The 26,249-nt window shown below is 43.5% G+C and overlaps 1 protein-coding gene across 1 annotated transcript in view; it reads left to right on the forward strand.

The window, feature by feature from the left end:
* PLA2G4F (phospholipase A2 group IVF) overlaps positions 1–26,249 on the forward strand; it is a 299,483-nt gene that overhangs the window by 209,628 nt on the left and 63,606 nt on the right. The window contains exons 13-15 of the mRNA XM_086937219.1: positions 642–861; positions 21,112–21,226; positions 21,699–21,836. Coding sequence (XP_086793345.1) covers positions 642–861; positions 21,112–21,226; positions 21,699–21,836 — 473 coding nt within the window. The remainder of the gene's footprint in view (positions 1–641; positions 862–21,111; positions 21,227–21,698; positions 21,837–26,249) is intronic.

Consider the following 26,249-nt stretch of genomic DNA (forward strand, 5'->3'; position numbering starts at 1 on the left):
GTTGTATGACGATACAATGCATGCTTTTACCCTGCATGTCGTTACAATGCATTTTTTTACTGCGACTTGCTGTCGGGGTGCGCTGGAGTTTGGAATAGTAATATTTACTATTCCAACTCCAGCCTGTGCAACAGTAGGGAAGGTGTTGGAGTTAAACCCAACACCCTATACCTCCTACATTTTCGTTGTAATGGCATGCGGGGTAAAAGCACACGTTTTAATGCATGTGTTGTAACGGTTGTTTCCCGTTTTGTACACCGCACTATATAATTGTGCGCAAATATGCATTTGTGAATTAGATTACAAGTGACAGCATGTGAATGGAACTTTCCTGTTCTTTCTCTTCAATGGCCATACCCCGTCACCAGTATAGCCTCTTTTCTTTTTCCTTTTTAGAAACAAGTATGGTGCTCTATGTGACTCTGTACCCATTTTTTGTTCTTTGACATAAGAGGCCTCAGTGTTCTGCTAGGGTTGTGCATCTGCTGCTATACTGTGATGAGACCCACCATTATTGCTCACTCATTGCTACGTCTACAATCCTAAACACGTCTTAGTACAAAAGTATCCAAGAATTGCCCTTTAAAACTGTAGAGCTACTGCATTCCTTTTTTCAACCCCTTTTCTTTCTATTTTACCAGGTGTATGTCCACCCTATATGAGGAACCTGACTGGTCTCAAAAGGATTTGCAAAGTGTAATCAGCGCTACAAGAGAATGTGTGATCAACAAGAAGGGGGCCTTTTCTGTGGATCGCTTGAAATATTACTACCAAGAGCTATCCTCAATGGAGAAAGAAGGGAGGAAAGTCTCCTACGTAGATCTCTGGGGGCTTATCATTGAGTGTATGCTGCACCAGAAGGTAAGAAACCCCCTCTAGGCCTGAGGAATGTTCATATTTGGTTATGCAAACTCACTGACTTCCACAATTATGTGTCTTAAGAGTCAGAGTGCAAAAATAGACTGTGGGAATAGCCACAGTCAAGGGAGTGCACAGCTAATGGACAAAAATGTCTCAAATCAAACTGATTGAGTTCTAGTTCAAACACAAGTATTCAAAAATGCTCAAGGGCAAAAAGGTTTTATCAAATTTCAAATCAACATTTTGCGACAAAATATGAACACATGGCTCCAAACATTATATGCATGCTGATAGTCATGTATTGTTCTTTCAAATGTTTCCTTGTGTGGTTAATTAAGTAACATAACATTATACATAAAGATATAAATCAGAAACAACGTCATTGACTTTAGAAATCCCAATGCATTTCGGATTCAAGATTGGAACCCTTCGTCAGGGGAGAATCAATTCCGTCAGTAAAGGCGTCTTCCCAATGTCGATGTGATCCACAGTAATCTATAACACAACAAACGCAGTAAGTCTACTGCATCCAAAACTTAGGATTTGCATTCAGAACTATGATAGGTGCTCTTAAAGGAAAGTGAGTGGAGAGTTCTATGCTTTATCTAATTAAAGTAAGCGAATAAATTCCAGCATTATCAGGTCACCTCGAGATGTGTGTCATGCAATTGTAATAGTCAGTGACAAGGATACCACACCCTGGGGTTGAAACGTTAAGAGATGCTTGCCTGATGAAATGCACATGGTCACCATGAATCTTAACGTCAGCGATAAAAGTAGACACAAGATAGTCCCGACTGATCTCACAAGATCAAAGTTATCTGTGAAACGTAAATGCGGCAACTGTCAATATTATGAGCTGGGTTAGTGGTGATTTAAGGAGTGTCCCGAGTATTGACGGACGCAAGTACTTCAATGATTCAGGTGAGTGCAGTTTGTAAGCTCACTCATTAATCCGACCCAACCACTAACCCAGCTGTTGGGTCGGATCTGTTTCAATGTTACCAAGTCCAACGTGGCAGCACATTTTACTGAATCAAGACACAACATCTCCCAATTGAAGTTTTTGATATTAGAAGTTGTTGAAAAACGTGAAGGCACCGACAACAACAAAGAACTACTCAGAAGAGAAATTACATGGATTTTTAAACTTCAGTCCATGAAACCCATGGGACTGAATGATCGGTTGGAATTTTCCTGCTACCTGTAAAGTACTTTTTCGTGGTGTTTAATTGCCGATTACAGACATTCCTTATGTGCTGTGACCTAAATATTGTTTGTATTATACCTGTTCACCTATTCCCCTTATTTACACATTTAGTCACAACCACTTTTATTTTATTTATTTTTATTTATTTTTAACCCCCATCGCGGGGATCTAACCCTCACTAATACACCTTTTCACCTTCCTAAGATGGCCGCTTTCATAGTCCTTTCTCTATATTAACCACAACACTCTAGGGCGCAACCCACTCATTTCCGGGTTTCGCAGGAGAGACGAACGCCGGATTAATTCACAGAAGCCGCTGAGCACATTAACCAAGGTAAAGCGTTGAGACTCCCTCTTACATGTCCCGCATAGGCGCTTGAGAAGCGCATTGGAATACGAATGTAGCACACCGAGGCTTTACTAACGTTCACTATCATTATTTTTTTAGACACTCTACACATCGCAAACACGTAAGCGAACGACGATTTATCAATTTTTGATGCACACGCATGTTTAATCACTTAGTAGCACCTTGTTAGTTTCGTCACCAGTCACTGCGATCCTTTCTACTCAGCACACCGCACACGGTAACATTGGCCGTTCGCCCCAAGCACTTACCCGACCTGCATGCAACGCGAGAATATCTTTGTAAATACGACCCCACCCTTAGTGTGATATGCTTTATTTCTGTTCACAGAAGCTCCCCGATGAAGGGCACAAGACCCGAAATGCATTGGAGCAGTGTCTTGAAAACATAAACTTTTCAAATGTAAAACATGAATGAAATGGATTACTGATTGAAATATCATGCACCAATAAATTGCGACAATTGGTTACACTATGGAGGTTTATTGTCTAAACACCAAAGGTGTGCACTAAACGCAGGGACGTCACCAAGGCCCTCTATTTAAAGCCACAAGAAGCCTGGTTTTTGGGAAGATTTTTGGGGGATGACAGACAGTGATGCTTGCACTTTATTGGGGTGTGCACTGCAGGAAAAGTGTTCTTCCAGTCGTAAACAAAAATTAGACTGGTGATCAATTGTGTCAGGGTTGGAGCCCACAAGTGCATCAGCAAAGGTAATGTGGTGATGTATGTGCATATGACATAATCTTTCACCAGTCTAGAAACTAAAATCAGCGCCAGCTGAACAGGGGTACAGTCTTGGTGCAAGGCTTGGCACCTTACAAAATGCTGTGGCATACCCGTCCAGCTCATCAATCGACTACAACGCATCCAAAATGCCTCGGCACGACTGATCCTCGATGTACCACGACATGGCCACATCACCCCCCACCTGAGAAACCTGCACTGGCTCCCCGTTAACAAGAGGATATCCTTCAAGCTCCTCATTCACGCACACAAGGCACTCCACAAGACCGGCCCAGCCTACATCAGCAGACGGCTCTCCTTCTACATCCCCATCCACCAGCTACACTCCGCCGACCTCTCACTCGCCACCGTCCCGCGCATCCCATGAACAACCACCGGTGGGAGATCTTTCTCCCACCTCGCCGCCAAGTCATGGAACACCCTCCCACTGAGCCTGCGACAGACCCAAGACCTGCTGACCTTCAGGAGGATCCTAAAGACCTGGCTGTTCGATCAGTAGCGGTCCCCACCCCCCTCCCCCAGCGCCTTGAGACCCTCGTGGGTATGTAGTGCGCTTAACAAATGACTGATTGATTGATTGATTGGGAGTAGTGGAGACGAGAGCTGGAGATAGCTACCTCTATGTGTGGTATTTGGGTAGCGTAAACCAAAGCAAAAGGCAGCAAGCTCTGTCCAGGGTCATAGTCAGCATGCAGTCAATGAGTGAAAGAAGAGGCCCACAAGTCTGATAGCATGCAAAAACACCACTCTTTTCTATTTGCCTGCCAGATTCCCTTCGCAAACTCGTACCAGCACCTACACCTCTGTGTCCCCTGACTACAACTTAATCCATGGCTTGATTCCACAACAGAACTCAGTCACTGGCACATGTCCATAAACCATATTTACAACTGACCCATTCTCCATTTTTCAGATATTCAGATCATATGCCCTTTACCATTCCTAAAAGCCCAAAATGCCAATAATGCCCACTCTTGAATTCGATCTGATCTTCCCCAATCCAGTCTATGCATATCTTTATGCATATGTTTCTATGTTTGTGTAGGATGTGTTTGTGTCTGAGAGCAGGTTTGTCTGTGTTGGATTTGTGTGTCTGTAGGTGTGCGTGAGTTTTGGAGTGGTGTGTGTGTGTGTTTGTGATTGTGTGTTGGGCACTCTGTGTGAATTGGTGAGTGTTGTAAGTTGGGCGAGTATGAGGATCAATGTGTTGGGCACTTGTGGAATAGGGTTTAGATCTCAGACAGAGAAACTAATGAATTTATATATGTAGTAGCACTTGGATTCTACTGAGTGCCCTTTTATAAACAAACTGTGTAATTTCACTTGAGTGTTTTTGACGTTGCTAGAATTGAGAGATTGTGTATGTGCTGGATTTTCCGGTAACAACAGTGCATCAAAATGATAGTATTATAATAGAGGTCAAGGCATGTTTGGCATGAGGTTAAGACTAAGAGGTGGGGAGGCTGCTACCTATGAGAACTGGGGCTCCTGGGGGGGAAATCGGGGCTCAGTATTTATCCAGCAGCAGCCCATGAGCCACTTTCATCTGGTGAGCTGAAGTTGAAGAGTAGATATGCAATTCAACCTAGAGACAATTTCACCTGGTGATTTGACTTCGAAGAGTATGTATGAAACTTACCATAGCGTTACACCCACAACTGCTCATGGGCAGCATTTGCGTGGGCTCCTACAAGAGTTGATTTGGTGGAGTTGGGGGTCCACACATACTTGCATACCAAGGTGATTGAGTGCTGCTCTGCTTCTGGGGTCCTGCCAGGAGCTCCTTCATTCAGCTCCTTGACTACCCCATCTTGGAGTTCAGCTTCTCTGGGAGGCGGGGAGGGGTGGAGCTGATGCTCAGCTGCAGTCACATGGTCTTCCTGGACAAAGATGGCTATCACTTGTTTGAAGGCTTTTAGTCATGTCAAATTCAAGTCAAAATCCTTTATTTCTAAGAAATCAATTATTTTCGAAATATTCCATAGCCTTCATTTAGCATACACAATTGCAAGCATCATAAGATCTGTACATAACACTTAATTCGCTTAATCCACCAACACTTATTGTCAGCCTGAAATTAAAAAAAACAGTATGAAATTTCACATTTCTACACATTAAAACTCGATCAAAGGCCATCACATTATCTTATATCAATTAAGAATATTTAAGATATTATTAATACCTCAAGACATAGAGTTCAATAGAACAGGTAAAACATTATGAAGTGCAAAGTGCAGGGCTATACTTTCTTGGAGGGGGGAAATACATTTTTCAGGGTTTGTATTTCATGTAACCAACTAGAACAATATAAAGTGCAGCATACAACCAGACCCCATCATCACATACCTATTAGCAGCATTTGGAAACATGGCAAATTGCCCGAGGCATGCTTCTCATCTTGCCAATCACAATTATGGCATGCAGTATGAAGGACAACTGTCTCAACCTCAGTTCTTACCTTCGATCAACCTCCTAACATATTTGGAAATGGTCTATAAAATAAAAATAAGCCCCTACCAAAACTGGAAGTACAAATCCTACCCTCAGTCTGAATCAATTGCAAATAGAAAGTCTGACATAGGAGGTTACAATCTTCCATAAGAATTGACCAGTAGGAATAGCTGCATCCTGAACCCTGAGACCACGTACCAGGTTAAGTCGCTTATCTCGCTTTTGAATACCATATTATATAAAAACAGGACAGGGAATCTTCCTCCTTTCCTCAAGGAAGAGTACACAGTCCAACAAAAGATGACTCGCTGAGTACTTATGATCCTGCCGCCAGGGACGATGGTCCAAGTTCTCTGTAATTTTCAGCTTTAGACGTGGAATCAGCCATCCATGGTCAATGTCAATCCTTAAATGTAAAATGTTATAGCTCAGGTACGTATCCTGTATTTTATATAGATATGGAAACGTGTCCATACTCTCCTGGAAAACAAGGAAGAGAGTAACAGAGGTATTATTTTCAAGATAGTCCATATCCTGCCTTTAGCTGGTTTCTATAGCACATTGCCTAAGGGTGCATTTTATTAGACTGATTTGTACAACTTTTCCTTCCTCTGGGCGTAAGTCGGGGACCCCCAGGCGCCCCAGCCTTACTGACACAGGATTACTCTTACAAGAGAAGGGTAGCAATACCTCAGAAAGGATTTGAGCCAATAGCTTTTCACCCTGAACCTCATTTATGATCACAAAATAAAAGTGCAGGGCTCTTCATCTGCAAGGGCAGGCCACGTGACAGTACCTAGCCCCCCCCCTTTTATCTTGGATTATTGCACTTTGGGAAGGTCGAGGAGGAGTTTCAAAATACAGTCTTCTAGGCTCTCCCATGGGACACACCTTTCCATTGCAAACACCTCAGCCCCATACTGAGCCTGAGGAATACCATTACCCTGGAACACCTTACTTAATGGCTTAAAAAGTATTACTTCCAAATCTATAGTCAAACCCTTTCACTTCGGCTGATATTACAAGTTACCAAGAGGCCTTTATCTCAGCGCAGATCATCTACAAAAATAATACCCAGATACTTCTATTCTTGGACCTGCTCCAGCCGTACACTCCCTAGGTACCAGGTGATGGTCCTTTTCTTTTTTGCAAAGAACAATGTCTTTGTTTTATCAACATTAATAGTTCATTTATTTTCAAGACAGTAGGAGTTCAAAGCATTACGTTTTCTTTGGAGTGCAATAGGCATAAGATCTATCACTACAAGATCACCTGCATACAAAAGAACACTAGTATGCCTATCCCTTATCTTCTGGGAAAAACTATAGGTAGCACTTAACGTATGTGGAAGATCCACATTGCACAAACTGAATAGCAAAGGGACTAATACGCAACCCTGGTGCAGACCATTCTGTACTGGGATTTTCCTCAACAAACTACCTAACCCATCTAGGTCAACCTGGTCCCAGTTATCAATGTGGAGCCTCTTCACTAGACCTAACAGGGCCACAGAGATATTCCACTGATGGAGTTTATTCCAGAGCGTACTTCTGTCCACTCTTTCGAAGGCCTCTCAGAAGCCGACGAAGCAGCAGCAAAGACCAACTGCAACCACCATCAACCTTCTTGCGACACTCCACAGGGTTAAACAGTGGTCCATTGTAGAATACTTTGGTCTGAACCCCCCTTGGTCAATAGGGATCAGCCCAGAATCAAAAGCCCAAGCTGCTAAATGCATTTACAATGTTTGACCAAACAATTTAGAAGTAATATCTAACAGACTAATGAAGCGATAATTAGCCGGCTGATCCAAATTGCCTTTTTTGTGAATGAGCTTCACTATGACTCCTTTCCAGGAATCTGGGAGACAGCCTGAATATGTTACCCACTTAAAAAACATACTACTAATTAGACCCCACCTTCCTAGGATCCTTCTTACAGATCACAGATGACAGGCCATTGTGGCCACCTTCCCTAGAGGTCTTCATATTACTAATTATTCAAGGGAAGGTGGTGATGAGAGGGTTACTGAATTCACCAACCTCCAGAAGTTCCTACTATTTTTGTCCTCAATGGAAGCCAGCAACAATTCCCAATTTTCCTATAAAACTCCCTCTTTTTGAGTGCATACAGATTTCGATTAGCAATTCTCGAGGCCCCCATGCCTTCCCTCGGGCTGGTGTTACTTGGATCAAAATTCAAATGGCAGCGATTCCTATTCGCCACTCTTCTGCCCTCCCGACAATCATCATCAAATCAGCTAACCCACTTCATTCTGGTTCCACAGGACTGATGAATGCCCCCCATTGCAAGATTGAAAGAGAATAATAGTTGTTTTGATAGTCTGCAATATCAGCTCATCACATACTCACTTGCTTCCAAATCTAAAGGTTCGAAGGGGTTTGCAGGTTGCCTTCAGTGAACACAAGACCACATTTTCCTATGGTAGGCTACCACCGGGTACAAGGGAAAGCATACCCGCAACGGGACTGTGTCTTTAAATTTCAAGTGAAGCAAGGAGGTCGCTTCCCCTAGATCAAGAATGATAACATTTTTCACCCGAAAAAACGGATGAATTGGAACAAAAACATAATAGATGGGTATGTTGCTAATACTATGTTTAAAGGTTCTGCCCGCAGGAATGTCATCATTGCATTGACCATTGACATTAATCAAATTCAGCAGGGTTAGACAGGCCAAGACCTTCCCCCATCCATTGCACTCACTAAAAAGGTAAACCAGGAATCTTTAACGGAAATCTCAGTTCTTTCGTTGACTCATCAAATTCCTTAAAAGCTGATCTTTCATGAAAATCACCTCCCACCACACACAATTGGATAATCCAGTAACAGTTTTTTCACATCATAGACCAAATTACATAACTCACATTCCGGTAAGTGGCGAGTTGGGGGGACATATACATTGAGACATTCCATCAGATTTAACCCCACATCATTGGGAAACAAGCAAATTAGACCGGCAAGAACCCATACACAGATATTTGTTGGTATGTTCACATACACCTCTTTCAATAGAGGGTATTTGTTAAATGGAAATGACTGAAAACATTTTTTTCTGTATTAAAAATGTTGTGTTAAGGTAGATGCCCCCCGGATCCAGGCCTACAATGAAAAATTAGTGGGTGCCAGCTTCAATCAGGTTTTTGTAGTTTATTGTTGTATTTGAGTGGAGGGCGACCTGATTGATATTTTTCCCTCTTGTGCTCCCTGTTGTAATTTAAATGAGCATGAGCACACCATATGTATGAATTCAGCTTCCGGCTCTCCGCATTGGGGCAGTCACCGAATCGGCCTGGATAGATCCTGCTTAAAGTCCGGCGATAAGTCTGGTGGATAAAATTATACTGGGTGAGTTTGAATCATGCATTGGTACTTCCCGTGCTCACTCCCTCTTGTAATTTCAGCCAATCCTGTGCAGTCAACAGCTCCCCCTGTAGTGTTTCCCATTTTGTTTCGATTGGTAGAGGGTCCTCAGGGTCATCATCTCGGAGCGCTCGGTATGAATGTGAAATCAAACACCGGCCTTGTGCCATATTGAGTAGGACTTGCAAAACATTAGTGCATGTGGGCTCCTCAGGAAAGGACGTCCTGATCTCACATGTTACACTCTAAATCTCCTCATATTGGAGGAACTGTCCTGTCCCAAGGTCAAAGGTAGAGTCGGCTTCAGGTTTAGTTAGAAATTGCCCGTAATCAGAAAGATCCCCCATCAGGCAACAATCCCCACCTGCCATCTCCATAATAAAATGGATTCTGCCCTCATCGCAGCCACCGACGACATCCGAATCCTGTTTGACAACGGGGAAACATCGGCCCTCATCCTCCTGGACCTCTCCGCGGCATTCGACACAGTCTGCCACCGCACCCTAGTGCAGCGCCTCAACAACATCGGAATCCAGGAGAAGGCACTGGAATGGATCATCTCCTTCCTCACCGGAAGGACACAGAGAGTCCGCCTCCCCCCGTTCAGATCAGAAGCCACCGAAGTCATCTGCGGCGTGCCACCAGGATCATCACTCAGCCCCACGCTGTTCAACATCTACATGAGCCCCCTCGCAGCCATCGCACGCCAACACAACCTCAACATCATCTCCTACGCCGACGACACCCAGCTGATCCTCTCCCTCACCAACGACCCCGCCACCGCCAGAACCAACCTACACGAAGGGATGAAAGACGTAGCCGAGTGGATGATGAACAGCCGCCTGAAACTGAACTCAGATAAGACGGAAGTCCTCATCCTGGGATCCACATCCTCCGCCTGGGATGACTCCTGGTGGCCCCCTGCCCTGGGCAGCGCACCCAAACCTACAGACCACGCACGCAACCTGGGCTTCATCCTGGACTCCTCCCTCTCCATGACCAGACAAGTCAACGCCGTCTCCTCGTCATGCTTCAACATCCTACGCATGCTACGTAAGATCTTCCGGTGGATCCCCACCGAAACCAGGAAGACGGTCACTCAGGCCCTCATCACCAGCCGACTGGACTACGGCAACTCTCTCTACGCCGGAACCACTGCAAAACTCCAGAAAAGGCTCCAGCGCATTCAGAACGCCTCAGCACGACTCATCCTGGACATCCCCCGACACAGCCACATCTCCGCACACCTGAGAAACCTGCACTGGCTCCCCGTCAGCAAGAGAATCACGTTCCGACTCCTCACCCACGCACACAAAGCTCTCCACAACCAGGGCCCAAGATACCTAAACGACCGTCTGAACTTCTACACTCCCACCCGCCAGCTCCGATCGACCACCCACGCCCTCGCGGCCGTCCCCCGCATCCGAAGAGCCACAACGGGAGGAAGATCCTTCTCCTACTTGGCCGCCAAGACGTGGAACTCCCTCCCCGCCCACCTCCGCCTGACCCAAGACCACCTCGCCTTCAGGAAGCAACTCAAGACCTGGCTGTTCGAGCAGTAGCGGACCCCCCTACCCCAAGTGCCTTGAGACCCTCCGGGTGAGTAGCGCGCTATACAAATGCTTTGATTGATTGATTGATTGATTGATTGCCATCTTCCAGAAAGGATTCACTACCCACAGCAGCATATCTGGGACATAGGGTGCACGTTGCACAACCTTGCGTATTGCTTGTTCCCATATTCTGGCTACATGTCACACAATCTGGGGTAGTTTCATTGGCACACCGGATCCAAGCATCAGAAGCTGTGGTAGGGATTGTTTCCCATTCTTGCCCCACAGGAGCTGTTTTTCCCAGTTCTTGTCATCGTCCATCAAGTGGACTGCGTGTTGTAGTTGGGATGCCATATAATAAAGTTCAAGGCAGGGCATATCCAACCCTATTTTGTCTGGCTCCCCAAAGGAGATCCACCATCAAGCCGTCCAGCTTTTTAAAGTAATGGACGGGTATTTCATAAAGGGAGTGTTGTGATGTATATAAACAGCTTGGAAGAATTATCATCTTTGCGATAACTGTCGTCCCCATGAGAGACAGGGGCAGATCCATCCAGAATCATATGGATTCTCGTAGTCCCTCCAAGACTCTTCCTATATTCAGGCTCAAGTAGGCGGAGGCTATGCCTGCCAGAATGATCCCCAAGTGTTGAGTCCCCTCAGACGCCCTCGGAAGGCCCTCCTCAGGGAGCATCTCCATCGGACCCTGCGATAGCTTCCCCATTGGGACCAGCTTAGATTTACCTGGATTCATAAGGAGACCCAAAATTTAACAGGATACTGAAAAGAATTGGCATTGACCGCTCTGGTTGTCGGGCATATACTAATGTGTCATGTTTATATAAGGAGACTACATGTCAGGTCTTACCAAGGTGCAGTCCCCAAGTATCCATCTGTATTCGTAGGGTGTCCGTCAAAAGTTCCATTGCAGCTGCAAAGAGGAGCAGAGAGAGCACGCAAGCCTGGCTGGTTCCTTGAGTCAGCTGTAATGATTGATTGATTAGTCCCCCAGATCGCATATGAGAGTTCTGGCCATCTAATAAACTCAGAACCTATCCCAAACCGCTGCAGAACCGACCCCATATAAGACCAATCAACAAAGTCAAAGGCCTGTTCTATGTCGAGCAATGCCATTACACAGTCATCTTCTAGGAGGCACGGAACATGCCAGATATGTGCCAGGTGTCGTAGATTATGAGTGGTATTAAAGTTCAGTGTAAACCCGGTCTAGTCAATGTGTTTCATGCGGGATACATACGGAAGAAGACACTCTGCAAAGAGTCCACTAAGTATTTTCATGTAGAGGTTAAGAGTGATATCGGTCCGCACGAGTTGGGTAATGTAGGGTCCATGTCCGGTTTCAGAATCATAACTACCAATGCTTCCCTCATGGAGGCTTGAAGGGTCCAATCTCCTCATGCTTCAGCATAAACCTCCAAAAGGCGATCCACCAGTTGGGGAGCAAACCGTTGATAGAATTCAGTCGGTAGGCCGTTGCTCCCGAGACTCATTGGCAGTCTGAGATGTCTAATGGCTGCCAACACCTCCTCCCTGGTGATAGGGCCCTCAAGAGCAGTTGTCGCCTCTGGATCCAACTGTTGGAGATCCAGAGAGGCCAAGAAGTCCTGAACCATGTCATGGGATGGGTATGCGCGTTTCCCATATACCTTGGCCAAATGTTTTGCCAAGGCTTCCTAAATTGCCTGTTGTGTGTATACTGGTTCCCCGTCACTATCTTGCAACTTCAATATGGGTACCATAGATGTTTTCCTCTTCACTAGTCGGGCCGGGAGGGCTCCGGTCTTATCCCCCTCCATATGTAGGTGTTGATAGTATGCTTTATACGTACTTTTTCCATCCTATTCCAACTCTCAAGGAGAGCCCTAGGTGCCTCACCCCAATTCACCATGGCCTGGGAGCTTGTGTGCAGCCTGGCCTGCAACCTACCCAATTCCCGTTCTTGTGTCTTAATGTCCTGTTCTAGTTGCTGTTTCACCCCATAGGTTGTCCTGGTACAAACTCCCAGAAGGACAACCTTCATAGCTTCCCACTCTACTGCTCTGCTGGAAGCCGCCCCCAGTTCTCCTCAAAGTGATGCGTAAGTATCTCACAGAACGTAGCCTCAAAGGGGGAGGGGGGGGGGGCGGGGAGTCTAATTGTCCTTCCCTGCGTAAGCGCCATGCAGGCACTGCCAGTCGATCTGGTGTTCCCCGGAGTCTTAGCAGAAATGGGGAAGGACCTGATATGTATTTGGGGAGATATGTTATCACCTCCACTGCAGGAGTCAATTCCGACGAAAGAAAGAAGTAGTCAAGTCAGCTAAAAGTCCCCGTCGCCGGAATATGACATGAGAATGTTCTGTGGGTAGGGAAAAGGTCCCTCCATACATCCCTTAACTGCATGCCCTGCAAGAGGTCTTTCAGGGTTTCCGTCATTCGGGGCTTAGTACCTGCACGATGGGGTTCCCAATCCAGGTTGCCATCCAGCACAGTTTCATCTCACCTCATGAAAGTTGCTGCACCAAATATGATGCCGTAGCTGCTAACAGATCTGGAAAGAACGAGGGACAGTCAGTGTTGGTGGCATGGATATTAAGTATGCATATTTCCCTTCCATCTAGTGTATGGTGTAATATTACATACCTCCCCTCAGGATCCAATACATGATTTAAGTGTTTGAAAGGGATTCCTGGTGCCACACATATCCCTCATGCAAAGCCCAAATCGGAGGTGGAGTACTGTTGTCCCCTCCATCCCCTTTGGACACAAGGCAGGAAGTCCCTCCAAATATGAGTCTCCTGTAGGCACGCTATTGCTATCATATAGTGTCTCCAATAGGCCAGCACACTTCTGCGTGTGTCAAATTGTGCTATACCCCTGACGTTTCAAGTGAGTAATTTCGTTACAGAAGGAGCCATGGATCAAAACATTACCTCCGCTCCCTTATCTCTCCCAGCCTGGTTCCTGCCCAAGTATCATCCAACAAAGATCCTCCAGGAAAGCCCTCTGAACAAGTCTACATGGGAGCACGAAAAACAAGTAAACGTTCCCCAAAATGTCAGTCCCTTGAACCCAACTCCCCCCAGGCCCAGGCAGTTCCATTAACCCATTCAAATCCCAAACATAGAAACTAAAGAATCATGTCTGCCACACCACTGCCCCCCCATCCCAAGCCAAAATGTAACACACATCCACAAGTCCATAATCTGCAAATATACAGGTATGTGGTTCAAAGACGAAACAGTGTAAATCAGATACTCAGCAAGTGATCGGTCATCCGGTGCGGCATGAGGCCGAAACCTCAAGCACCACACACCGTAACCAATCTCTAGTGGGGGAGACCCCCCACGAACAAGTATAGGTGTATGTGAATGAGTTGTCCCAGACTATCATTTTCAAAATAATACCTCCCCATAAATTCCACAAAACTCACTCAGCAGGATTCCATCCCAAAGATTACTTATCTGTCCTATTTAGTTGCGTTCACAGATTACTATCCCGGCCTTCCAATTCTTCTGTGGAACTAGGAGCCACCACCTTATCTTGTGTGGCCCCATTGGAGTCTGTGACTGTTTCTGAGACTCTTAACGTCCCATCTGGGCAAACCCAGATCTGTCCCGCACTCCTCCCATTGTTCTAGGGATTCTGTCTTGCTTGCCTCCTCCTACCATGGTCAGAGCCGAGTGGTTTCGCAGAGCGAGACGAGTCAGTCGAGGGTACCAGGCACGGATCCGCATGTCCCAGTGAATCCAACCAGTCATTGACTTCTGTTGTGGAGAAAAAAACAGAGCCTTTCTGTTATGTTTATGTTTGCAGAGCCCTGCAATGATGGCTCAAGGTGGAGTACCATGTTGCAGGGGAGGGCAACGTCCTGTGTGCTCTTTCAACCTTTAAAAAAAATAGACTATTACTTGGGGCCCAGTACTTTTACAATCCAGTCCTCCAGGAAGAGCTCTGCCAAGGAACCCTCTGCACTCTCTGGAAAGCCCACAAATCGTAAATTATTCATACCTCTGAGTCCTCAGCCCGGTCATCAAGGTTCACCACTTTTTTTTAAAGCGCAAGGACAGTATCCTGTAGTGAACGAACCTCTGATTGCAACTTGTCCACAGTGTAGTCAGTGGGGATCACCCTTTCAGAGACCTTACAAAAATCACACCGCAGTAAATAGATCTCAATTGCTACAGAGTCTATGATGTTGACCATATCTTCTCTGGAGCTCTGGATCACCACCAGTACGTCCTGCAGTGAGAGGGATTTTTATCTACTCTTAAAGTGGACTTTTATTGTCTGTTATGGGAGCCACAGAGTGTAAAATTGGCCAAGAAATACAGTTCACATTGTTTCCTTCCTCAGTGATCATTATTGAAACACGAATCTATGACAAAATATTGACTACAGAAATATCTACCTACCAAAATATCGCAACAAAAATATTGATGCCATTAATATCGAGTTCCTATCTCTAACAAGGTAAGTAAAAAAATATCGAAAAAATAATATAGATGTCAAAAATATCGTTTTTTTAAAAATATTGTTTTTTTAATTAAAAAACATGGAATATTAACAAAATAATACTTATAAATTTAATAAACATAGTTAAATATATATAATATTTAAAATTAATAAATAATGTAATAAAAACTAATAATAATAAAGATATAATACATGGTATATACTTCATTAATAATACCTCTAATCAGACCCCCCAGGATATAGCGGCATGGATTGGCAAATTTAGCGGCACAAAAACGAAAATTTAGCGGCACAAAAATGGAAATTTTGCGGCATTTTATTTTGGGTTTTTGGCTGCTGTAGAGCCAGAGAACTAGGTCAGCAGAGCCGATCTGGAGCCAGAGAACCAAGTCAGCAGAGCTGCTTTAGAGCCAGAGAACTAAGTCAGCAGAGCTGCTCTAGAGGGAGAGAACCAGGTCAGCAGAGCTGCTGTAGAGCCAGAGAACCAGGTCAGCAGAGCCGCTGTGGAGCAAGAGAACCAGGTCAGCAGAGCCGCTGTGGAGCCAGAGAACCAGGTTATCAGAGCTGCACTGGCGCCAGGGTCACAAGGTCATAGTTCAAGCGCTGTCCTCCCAAGTTGGTTTGTAAAGCTGCCAGGTGGAAGAAGCACAAATACAACTGGAACAGCTGAGCAGGGGCACTTTCACACTTCTGTGCAACAGCTATCTTTGTTTGACTTAGTAGTTTGTTGAGTAGCTTTGGTGACCGGTGTATGTAGTCAGAATATCTTTCCCCTCCCTTAACCTCTTTTACAAATTTGATTTGCATTGCAGTACTAATGTATCCTGTAACTGTAGTAGCTAGCGTTCTGATAGCTCACTGTGCCTAATTGAAACCAGTAATATGATCTATGAAATCTGCTATTCACCAAAAGACTTACAGAACAGTTGTGAAAATTGTCATGGTCCGATACTCAGGTAAATATAATTATAGTTCCTCTAGCATAGCAGATGTAGCAGTTTCAAAATCTGACATTTTTAATCCGCATTCACAGGGCCAAAAACAAAATTTAGCTAACCTCTCGATTGGGCATCCACATTGTAATTAGCACAGCAAAACAATTCTATGTATGAAATGTTAGCTTATTCTCCAGAAGGAAGAATTGTATGAGCTGACAAAGGTGCGGATGCAACTGCACACAAGGAACCCACCTGAAGTCAGCTGGAGCTCCACGCCACCCAAAGCTCCACGCACACTTCTAGAACAATTCTGAACACCAAATTCCTTGCAAGTAAGAGCAAACTAAAGTAATTGTCAGACCCCATTCTGGTGCACGAGCAGAGGGCAGACGGGCTACTGCCACCAACTGGGGTGATTACGGTAATTAGGCAAACAAAAAGAGATGTACGGAGCACTGAAGCTTTTCAGCCACTCGCCCCCAGTCACGGTGGAGACAGACACACCCTCCTTTCCATTGGCTCACGGTAAAATGGCGGATTTCGCGGGTGTTTGTGCAAATATCGCGGCATTTGCACGGATCGGCCGATTTCGCGATTTTTTTGCAAATCGCGAAATCGCGATAAGCTGGAGGGTCTGTCTAAGAAATTATTTTAATAACTTATAAATAAATGAAAATATAATCAATTACAAATAAATGTATATACATCAAATAATAATATAAATAACAATCAATAAAAATGTGAAACAAATAAAAAACATTAAATACATTTTGGATAGCGTACGGGTTCAAATTACTATTCCCACTCCAGAGAGTGCAAGAGTAGGGAAAGTGTTGGATAGCGTAGGGGTAACAATTACTATTCCAACTCCAGAGAATGCAACAGTAGGGTAAGTGTTGGATAGCGTAGGGGTAAAAATTACTATTCCAACTCCAGAGAGTGCAACAGTAGGGAAAGTGTTGGATAGCGTAGGGGTAACAATTACTATTCCCACTCCAGAGAGTGCAACAGTAGGGAAAGTGTTGGATAGCGTAGGGGTAACAATTACTATTCCAACTCCAGAGAGTGCAACAGTAGGGAAAGTGTTGGATAGCGTAAGGGTAACAATTACTATTCCCACTCCAGAGAGTGCAACAGTAGGGAAAGTGTTGGATAGCGTAGGGGTAACAATTACTATTCCCACTCCAGAGAGTGCAACAGTAGGGAAAGTGTTGGATAGCGTAGGGGTCATAATTACTATTCCAACTCCAGAGAGTGCAACAGTAGGGAAAGTGTTGGATAGCGTAGGGGTAAAAATAACCTACTTATAAATAAATGTATTTTTTTAAATAATAAAAAACTTAACTATTAAATAAATATAAACCATTTACAAATACCAATACATAATTATTAAAAACATGATTAGCAAAATATATTTCAATAAAAAAAAATTAAAAATACCATTTAATAATATTTAATTAGCAATTAATAAATAATTAACAATGATATAATTAACAAAACATTTTTTTTTTCCTTAAATACATTTAAATTACTTCCCACCCTATTCCTCTATAAACCCTCAACCCGCTACAGAACATAATTATCAATTAATCAATTAATTAAAATAAATTACCAATTAATTAAAAAAAATTATCAATTAAATAAAATTAATTTATAATATCTACTAATTGATAAATAATTTAACATAATTAAATTACTTTCAACCCTATTCCCCAATAAACTCACAATCCGCTACAGAACATAATTATAATTTAATCAATTAATTAAAATTAATTACCAATTAATTAAAAATAATTACCAATTAATTAAAATGAATTTATAATTCCAACTAATTAATAATTAATTTCACATAATTAAATTACTTCCCACCCTATTCCCCTATAAACCCACAACCCGCTACAGAACATAATTATCAATTAATCAATTACTTAAAATTAACTACCAATTAATTAAAAATAATTAATAATTAATTTTAATGAATTTATAATTCCTACTAATTAATAATTAATTTAACATAATTAAATTACTTCCCACCCTATTCCCCTATAAACCCACAACCCCCTACAGTAATAAAATACAAAATTACATAAAAATAAATTAAAAACATTATAAATACCTAATATATACAAAAATAATATAAAAATTGATATTTAGTAAGATCAAAATTATTAACATTGATATTACTAACATCGATATTTAACACTTCGGTATTACTAATATCGATATTAAATCTATCGATATTACTTACCTTCTATATTATGTCCCTTCGATATTTAAACTTCGATATTATTGTATAATGATATTTAAATATCGATATTTTGTCTGCATACCGTGATCATTATTGAAACACATATTTGCCACCATATTTCAGTCTTGGTGCTGTACCATTTAATGATGATTTGAAATCCATGTCAGGGTCACTCTTTTTTCTAGTGCATCCCAGATTACTGGAGTTAACAGTTAGAAGGAAGGTAGATGTTTGGCAATAATGAGATGAAGGTGTTGGACAGCATCCTGTTCCAGTTTCTTTAAAAAATTGGGCCCCACGGAGGCTTTGATGATAGGCTTATGGTGGAATCTGCCAGGCAATCAAAATGTGGAATGCAAAATCATTTTGTGTTGAGCTAAACATGTTCCTCATAAATGCTGTTGCAATTAGATCCTGACCAAATAAAATCTCCCACAACACACCTGACCTCATTTATGATACGTTCTGAATTCCTGTTGACCTATATTAAAGGAGAAACTCTACAATTGCAATACAAAAATTGTGAAACTCCCAAAAAATAGGGAGTTTCACTATGCTATTTTGTATCATAATTGATGACCTAAACTAGTTCTCCGCAGAAAATCAAAGATTCAGATAATGGAAGATTTGTTAAGTCAGGTGTCAAAACATCTGCTATAGCATTAAAACTTCATGTGAAATAAGGAGTGCTATAATCAGACGTTATAATATTTTACCTAAATCCACTGACAATTGAAATATTGTATCAAATAACTTCAAATTACTACTGACAGAGCACATCAACAAATTATAGGCAAGGCTTAGGTAATGCGTTGGTTTGCTCTTTCGCTGGGAGAAAATGTTTGAAATGTGAAACATTGCCACAGATGCAAGTCAATTTGTTTCTCCAACTTACATGCCTTCTTTGGTGATTATTTGTTGACTGGGATGGGCATATATATATATGACAAATTCTGTGGTGTTACTCTGTTATAGATTTACATCCGGTGATCTATTAGCTGGATCTTGATTTTAAATATGTAAGAGAACATAAATAGCCTGCTATGTTTTCTAGAGGGCCTGTCTGTAACCAATCCCCTACAACAATTTGACCACAATCCTACAATTCCCCTTGTTTTTATTCTCTCTCCAGAATGCTTTTGTATTTAGCTACAAGTCTTTTACCTCCTATAGCCTCAATTTTGGAGGCTTTAAATAAACATTATTCGAACGGAGGTCTTTGCTGTAGGAAAAGAGGGCTATGATCGACAGATTGGTTGTGTTTAGGGACAGGTTCAGGTGTAGGAGGTAAACATTCTCTTTAAGATCTACCAAGGATTATCTTCACTTCGAGTATGGAGGAGCCCCATGTCATCCTATTTTGACAACATTTTAAATGGGTTCAAACAGTATCTCTGGTCTGAAGAGTTAATGATTCGTAAAATGTTAATCCAATCTTTCTATGATAAACACATGTTATTGATTTTAAACCACAATCAGTGGTTAAAGGGAAGAATTGACACATGTATCACAGTACAGAAGAAGAAGCAACAATTGCACAAAGCAGCGACTCGAGCCGTAGATCATAATTAGAGAAAGCACCATCCAGCTTGCTACCTCAATCACAATTGGAGACCCCAATTACAATTGGTGACATAACCACTTCCCCCATACCCATCGTGTTTGTGGGGACAGCCTCTTGCCTTATAGGTCATTTGTTACTGCTGCACACACCAGACGACCCCCTTCCGCCAGCCTGCTAGGGTGGGAGCAGCGCTATCGCGCTTGGCAACCAGGAGGGCCGTACCCATGTATGATTGCTCAGCTCTCATGGCTTCAAGACCCTCAAACAAACCAAGTAATAGAAGCAGGGAGTAAATGGGGAACCTCCCACTCAAGGATGTCCGGTAGATTCCGGGTCACCATGGCCAGTAATTTGTAATCACAGTGCAGGACCATACCATGTGATATAAATTGTGCTGGATCTATACCTAGGCTTCCTAGGGGCCATCAGGGCATCTCACTAATCCTCACTGGGACCCAACCAACCCTCCCATCAGAGTTTAAGATGCTGCAGAAATTGATTATCAAGGTATGATACATTTTGCAAATTCTACCGCAGCCTAGGTTTCCATGATAATCCAATCTTATCATCCTGGCAATAAATGCCCCATACAAGTGAGCCTATGGCCATGATTCACTGCTATTGTACAATTCACAGTTTATTATGCCCACTCGCAAGCAAGGTATACAAACATAAAGAGCAAGACCAGAGTTTAGTATTGCAGTACAGTAGTTGTGCCTGACTGGCTTATATGTCATTGTAGTGGAACCATATTTGGCTATATCATTCAAATGTGGACCAATGTCCGGAACTCCAAAGGCCCGTTATTGGACAAAAGACACACATCTTTCCTGCTAAAGTCAGAGTAGGATTCAGAGAGGAAGCCATGTCCACTGGTTTTCCTTGTGAGCTATGCTACCAAAATTACATTAAAACAGACCTCATAGTTCTATTTTACTGCTAAAATGGGATTATTTTGCTTATTGTCCCAGCACTGTGACTATACTGAATACTCTATGATGTGAGCGTTGGGAGTTTCATTGTTTATCAAGTTAATCTAATCATGGTTGGCTAGGTTAAACCTGTTCATTATCATTTTCTGTACTGTTCAACTCTAACTTGAGACTTACTCTGAAGATTAATTTTCTTTTCCTCTATAATGTACATTGACACCCCCAAGTAAAGCAGTGCTATAAAAAATGTAGAATAAATGCACACATATGCAGCCCATTGAGGTGGTGATTACATTCATAATGTATCCTACAGCCTTCCCTTTAATTTCTTCCAGATCATCTGCTTCAGTGTATAACAGTGCCAATTCATTCTCTTTCCCCAGGAAAACCCCTGCAAACTGTCACAGCAACAGGAGTCAGTCCAGTTGGCCCAGAACCCCTACCCGGTCTATGCCAGCATCAACGTGAGGTCCAACATAAGTGGTAGTGAATTTGCAGGTACACAGTGTGATGTATGACATATGGTTTCAAAAGATGACTTAAAACTGTACTTATTTGAGTCCCTTGTACTCACAGAGCAGATGACTTCCTGTTTGCCAACCCTTTCTTATATTTCTTTTTCTAGGATTGTCTATTAGCTGATTACATTTGTGGAGTACGAACTTATGCTGTTATTGATATCATACTTTTTTTTATACTGCTTGATAACATTGAAATATTTCATGCTAGGATTATTTTTCTATTAAATGGACCATCCAGTGGGTAAACAAAACAATTCTCATTTAGGGCTTCATCTCTAACAATCACCAACAATAGACATTCTACAACGTTCCTTGATGAGGTCTGCTTGGGTTTTAAGATTTATTGTGACGTTATTCACTGGGTGACCTCTTCATATGGAGAAAGCTGTATCCAACCTTATTACAATGTTGCCTATAACTGTAGCTATATTTCTGAACTCTACCTGCAGAGTGGTGCGAGTTCACGCCCCATGAAGTTGGTTTCCGAAAATATGGGGCCTTCATACGCACAGAAGATTTTGGCAGTGAGTTCTTTATGGGGCACCTGATTCATCGACGACCGGAGCCCAGAATCTGCTACCTTCAAGGTAGGGCTTCTTGTTTATTCATTTCAATGTGGATTAGTTATTAAGGTTGATGATTTTCAGAGCTCTTTCGTTGTCTTTGCACTGCGACTAACAGCAACCTCCTAGTGTGCACATCCCTTGATCTGGCATATTAACCCCTTCGCTGCTGATGACGAGCTCAGCTCATCATCAGCCACGGTGGTCATGTGCGGATGACGAGCTGAGCTCGCCATGTAACGCTGCTTTTCGTAATTTGCCTCACACAGCGGGAAAAGCCGCCGCAGCGATGCGGTTAAAGGGATGGATGGCAAAGTCTACAATGATTTCTATAACAACCAATGCAACCTTATTTGAATGAGTAGCTGTGATGAGGAAAACATTGAGTGAGGGAAGATATTTGAAGGATAACATTCCAATTGCTTTTCGTCTCATGCAGGACTCCATACTAACTTTAGTAGCCGAGTCAAAGGCAATTAATTTAGGTGTGAATTCAAGTTTGCAGAAGCCAACAATGTGAGATAAGTGACAAATAATCCAAGATCACAAAATAAAAAGGATTGGTTTACACTCACCAGGTGCTGCACAGTCACCCCACATCTACTCTACTCTCCACATCTACTCTCACCACCATTTACCTCCTCACCATCATCTACACTCTCATCACTTATCCACTCTCACCCCACATGCACTCACACAGTAAATTGCTCAGGTTCTTCCACCCACCCATCCCTATTGACACGCTGCTGATTTTAATCTGTTCCCTGTCTTTCTTTCTGTGTGGTGTGTTTGCAGTCATTTGAAGAAATTGCTGCTTATTGTTTAATTACTAATATATTTATTTATTTTGGAATTTTATAAAGCGCTTAGTTACGCTCTCCGGCGTGTCCCTGCGCTGAAAGTGAGCATGTGGTAGAGTTGGAAGGTTAGAGCAGTGCTAGGTGAAAAGTGCATAGGTGTCTTTTCGTGTCGGGTTTCAACGTCGTTTCCAATGGAGCTGCAAAGAAGTGCTGCAGGTGACCAGGAGAAAAGTGTCCGGATGGATCCAAGGGTGGATCAGGAATCTGAAGAACCTGAAAGCAGAGGGGACAGAGTCTGGGCCACTAGCCAGTGACCAGGATGGCGACAAGAGGATGCCAGCCGATGTCAGGTGCTTTCAAGTGAATTAGGTGAAGCTTGACTCTTCAGCCACGAGGTCCAGGAGGCGTCGACGATGACCAGAAGCTGGATTCGAGCTGTCCCACGAAGGACGTCAAGTGCTGCAGTGTTGGTATCCGGATTGGACCCAACAAGCCTTGTCAACAGCAACGCACGCAAGATGAAAAGATTGGATTTGGTGCAGACCAGCAAGGTCTCAGGGACTCAACCTTTGGAGGAGAGTCAGGGCACGCCTGAAGCAACCAGGAAAACCCAAGAAACAAAGTAGATTCCTTTGTGGGGACCCACTAGCCAACGGACTAGGGATCGCAAAATTGCCTCAAGCGGAAATGCTGAAAGCGAGCCCACGGAACACTCGTGGAGTGTAGGCCCACAGTCTTCGATGCAAAAGGTGCTCAGGGCTTGGACTACAAGTAGCCCAATGCACAACTTCAGGAAAGCTCAGGAAGTTGATGCACTAGCAAATGTGCAGGATGTCTAGGAGTTCCAGTCCCACATATCTTGTGATAGCTACAGGTCCCAGCTTCGCTGGGGACTCCTGTCAGCCTCGGAGATATCTGGAAGTCCATGTCCTGTGGCACAGATTCTTCGGGTTCCAGCGGAAGCCTCGAAAATGCAACCCGGCAAGATGCTTCTTTGGTGCCTGTTTGAACAGGGGAGTCACTCCTTGACCCCAAGGGAGATTTCTTCCGTCTTCCAGTCAATATGGAATGTCGAAGGTCCAAGACTTCTGTTTCAGAGTTTCGTCCAGGGTAATCTAAAGTTCTAGGGACTGGGTTCCCCAAGGGAGATTTCTTCCGTCTTCCAGTCAATATGGAATGTCGAAGGTCTAAGACTTCTGTTTCAGAGTTTCGTCCAGGGTAATCTAAAGTCCTAGGGACTGGGTTCCTATACTTATATCAAGTTTAGGGGATTGACTAACTCTAAAGTCCAACCTATGGGAGAACCTGGGGAGGCGGTGGTTACACCCCTTCCCCTATGTCCAGTTTCGCACCAGAGCTGAGGCTTAGTGCCCTAGCAACCGGTTTGAACTGGGAACTGTATGGGACACCTTGTGTGCCCCAGGCAGTGTCTGAAAAGCATTCACTGAATGCAACCCACCCTGCCCCAATACATCAAACTAAAGCCTGTCTGGGGAGGTGCTAGCACCTCCCTGGACAGGAAAGCTTTTGTCCAGGCCTCGCCTGCCGGAGTTTCGTCCAGCAGGAGAAGGTCAGACTCATGTCTGTGACAGCATCATTCATTTTGTGATGCTGGGGCTCCTTTAAACTATTACCAGGAAAGTAAGTGTGTGCATGTCTTCTCCCTCTAGAAGGGTGGAATGATACGGCGCAGGGGGGGTAGTATTCCAAAGTGTTTGACACCAAACACGACATGTTTTGATAAAGCCAAACCAAAGTTAGCATTAACCGCGAGGATTATAATGCACTTAAGAGTATATGGTATGGCCATATCACAGAACAGCTATAAGGAAGGGATTCCGAATCTGAAGAGGGGCTCAGCTCATGCTAGGGCACCCTCTCACACAAAACCAAGCACTCTGCCTTCTGGATTGTCAAGGCCTGCCATAGGAGTGACTTATAGGTTAATATGTGTCTGTTTTAAATGGTAGATATAGGTATACTATATCTCAGTAAGGGGTGCTTAAGCACCACCTTATCCAGGCTGCAAGTCCAGACCTGTGGTGCCATTTTGGAAGGCTTCCAAGGGGTGGCATAATACATGCTTCAGCCCCTGGTAGGCCTCTGGGGTACCTATGTCCTTGGTACTTAAGGTACCATATACTAGGGACTCACAAGGGTAACCCAGTAACCAATCTGGAGTGTACCTAATGTACATGCAATCAATTTAGAGAGAGAACAGCTAGGCTGTGGTCCTGATTAGCAGGGCCACAGCCAGACTAAAGTCGATAAACCAGTGAAACACAGCAAAAAGTGGGGGTAACCATAGTAAGCAGATCCTACTCTCCTACATACCTCTTTCTTCAGGCTCTCCCTGACTGTTCAAAATGTGAGCCATGAAGACTAGGGGTGGGCGTAGTTCACAAAGTAGCGCTACACGTAGTTACGCAAAGTGCACTTCGCACTACGCGAGCTACGCGTACCACTACGCGAACTGCGTAGTAGCATGTTCGCACTGTGCAAGATGTCGTTTTCAATGACTGCACAGTGCGGACAAGCATCCGGCACTGTGCAATCAATGAAAACGGCATCTTGCACAGTGCGAGCTGTACTTTTCTGCTGCTCAAGTAGATTTTTACTCGAGCTGCAGCTTTCTCAAAGCGGACTGGTAGTTTCTCATCGCGAGAAGTCGCGAGTATGCACAACCACTCGCAATGAGAAACCTGACCTCCCCACGATGAAAATCTCGCCGGGAGGTTTATTTTCCATGCTCGCGATCGGCAACTTGATGTTGCTGATCACGAACAAGGAAAAAGTCTTGCGAGGATGTAATTTTGCTTGCTTACGGTCGCCAACTTGACGTTGAGGACCGCGAGCAATCAAAAAATGACCGCTACGCATGTTTGCACTGTGCTATAAGTGCAGTTCGCGTAGTGCGAAGTTGCACAAACTGCGCAAACTACGCGAGCGTAGCGTAATGCTTTTCCCAGGGTTAATGAAGACTGCCTCTCTCTGTATCCTGTATTTGCTCTGCTGGGGCTAGCACAAGCTGTGGACATACAGATTCCTTTCTGCATTGATTATTTCGTGGTCCACCTAGTCATCGCTACTCTTTCAGTGTGCATCTAGTTTTCTTTACTTTGATCAGGTAAAACTTGAACTCCATTATTCATGATTTTACTTTTGCTCTCAACTCAGCATATGACTACTCAGAGCAGCATGATCACCCACCTGTGCCTCTTCCAAATGTCAGAATCACCGGGTTAGTCCTGATTTCAATGCAGTCCAAAAATTCTCTCACCAAGCTGAGCGTATATGGTGGCTTATTTCACTTATGGATAACCAAGGCAGCAATAAATTCCAGTTTTAGATTACATTTACTTCACCAGATTTCCTATGCTTTTAACCACACAAGCAAACTTGTGTGACTTTTTAGAGGCTATTCCATCTCTGATAGTGTTAGTGCCACCATTCCATCCGCTCAGACCTTTTGCAATTATTTGGTTAATTTGTTTTTGGAAGCTGTCCATCTGCTAAAGGTCTACGTGAGGTCTTATTCTCTTTTTTGCCTGCTGGGATAGTCTTTTTGGTCACAGGTGAAGTGAATCTCAAGCGATATTTGCTGTGTCAATTGTTCAAGCATTGTCTTCCACCATTC

Source organism: Lissotriton vulgaris, chromosome 9 (genome assembly GCF_964263255.1).
Source record: "Lissotriton vulgaris chromosome 9, aLisVul1.2, whole genome shotgun sequence".
Lineage (NCBI taxonomy): Eukaryota > Metazoa > Chordata > Amphibia > Caudata > Salamandridae > Lissotriton > Lissotriton vulgaris.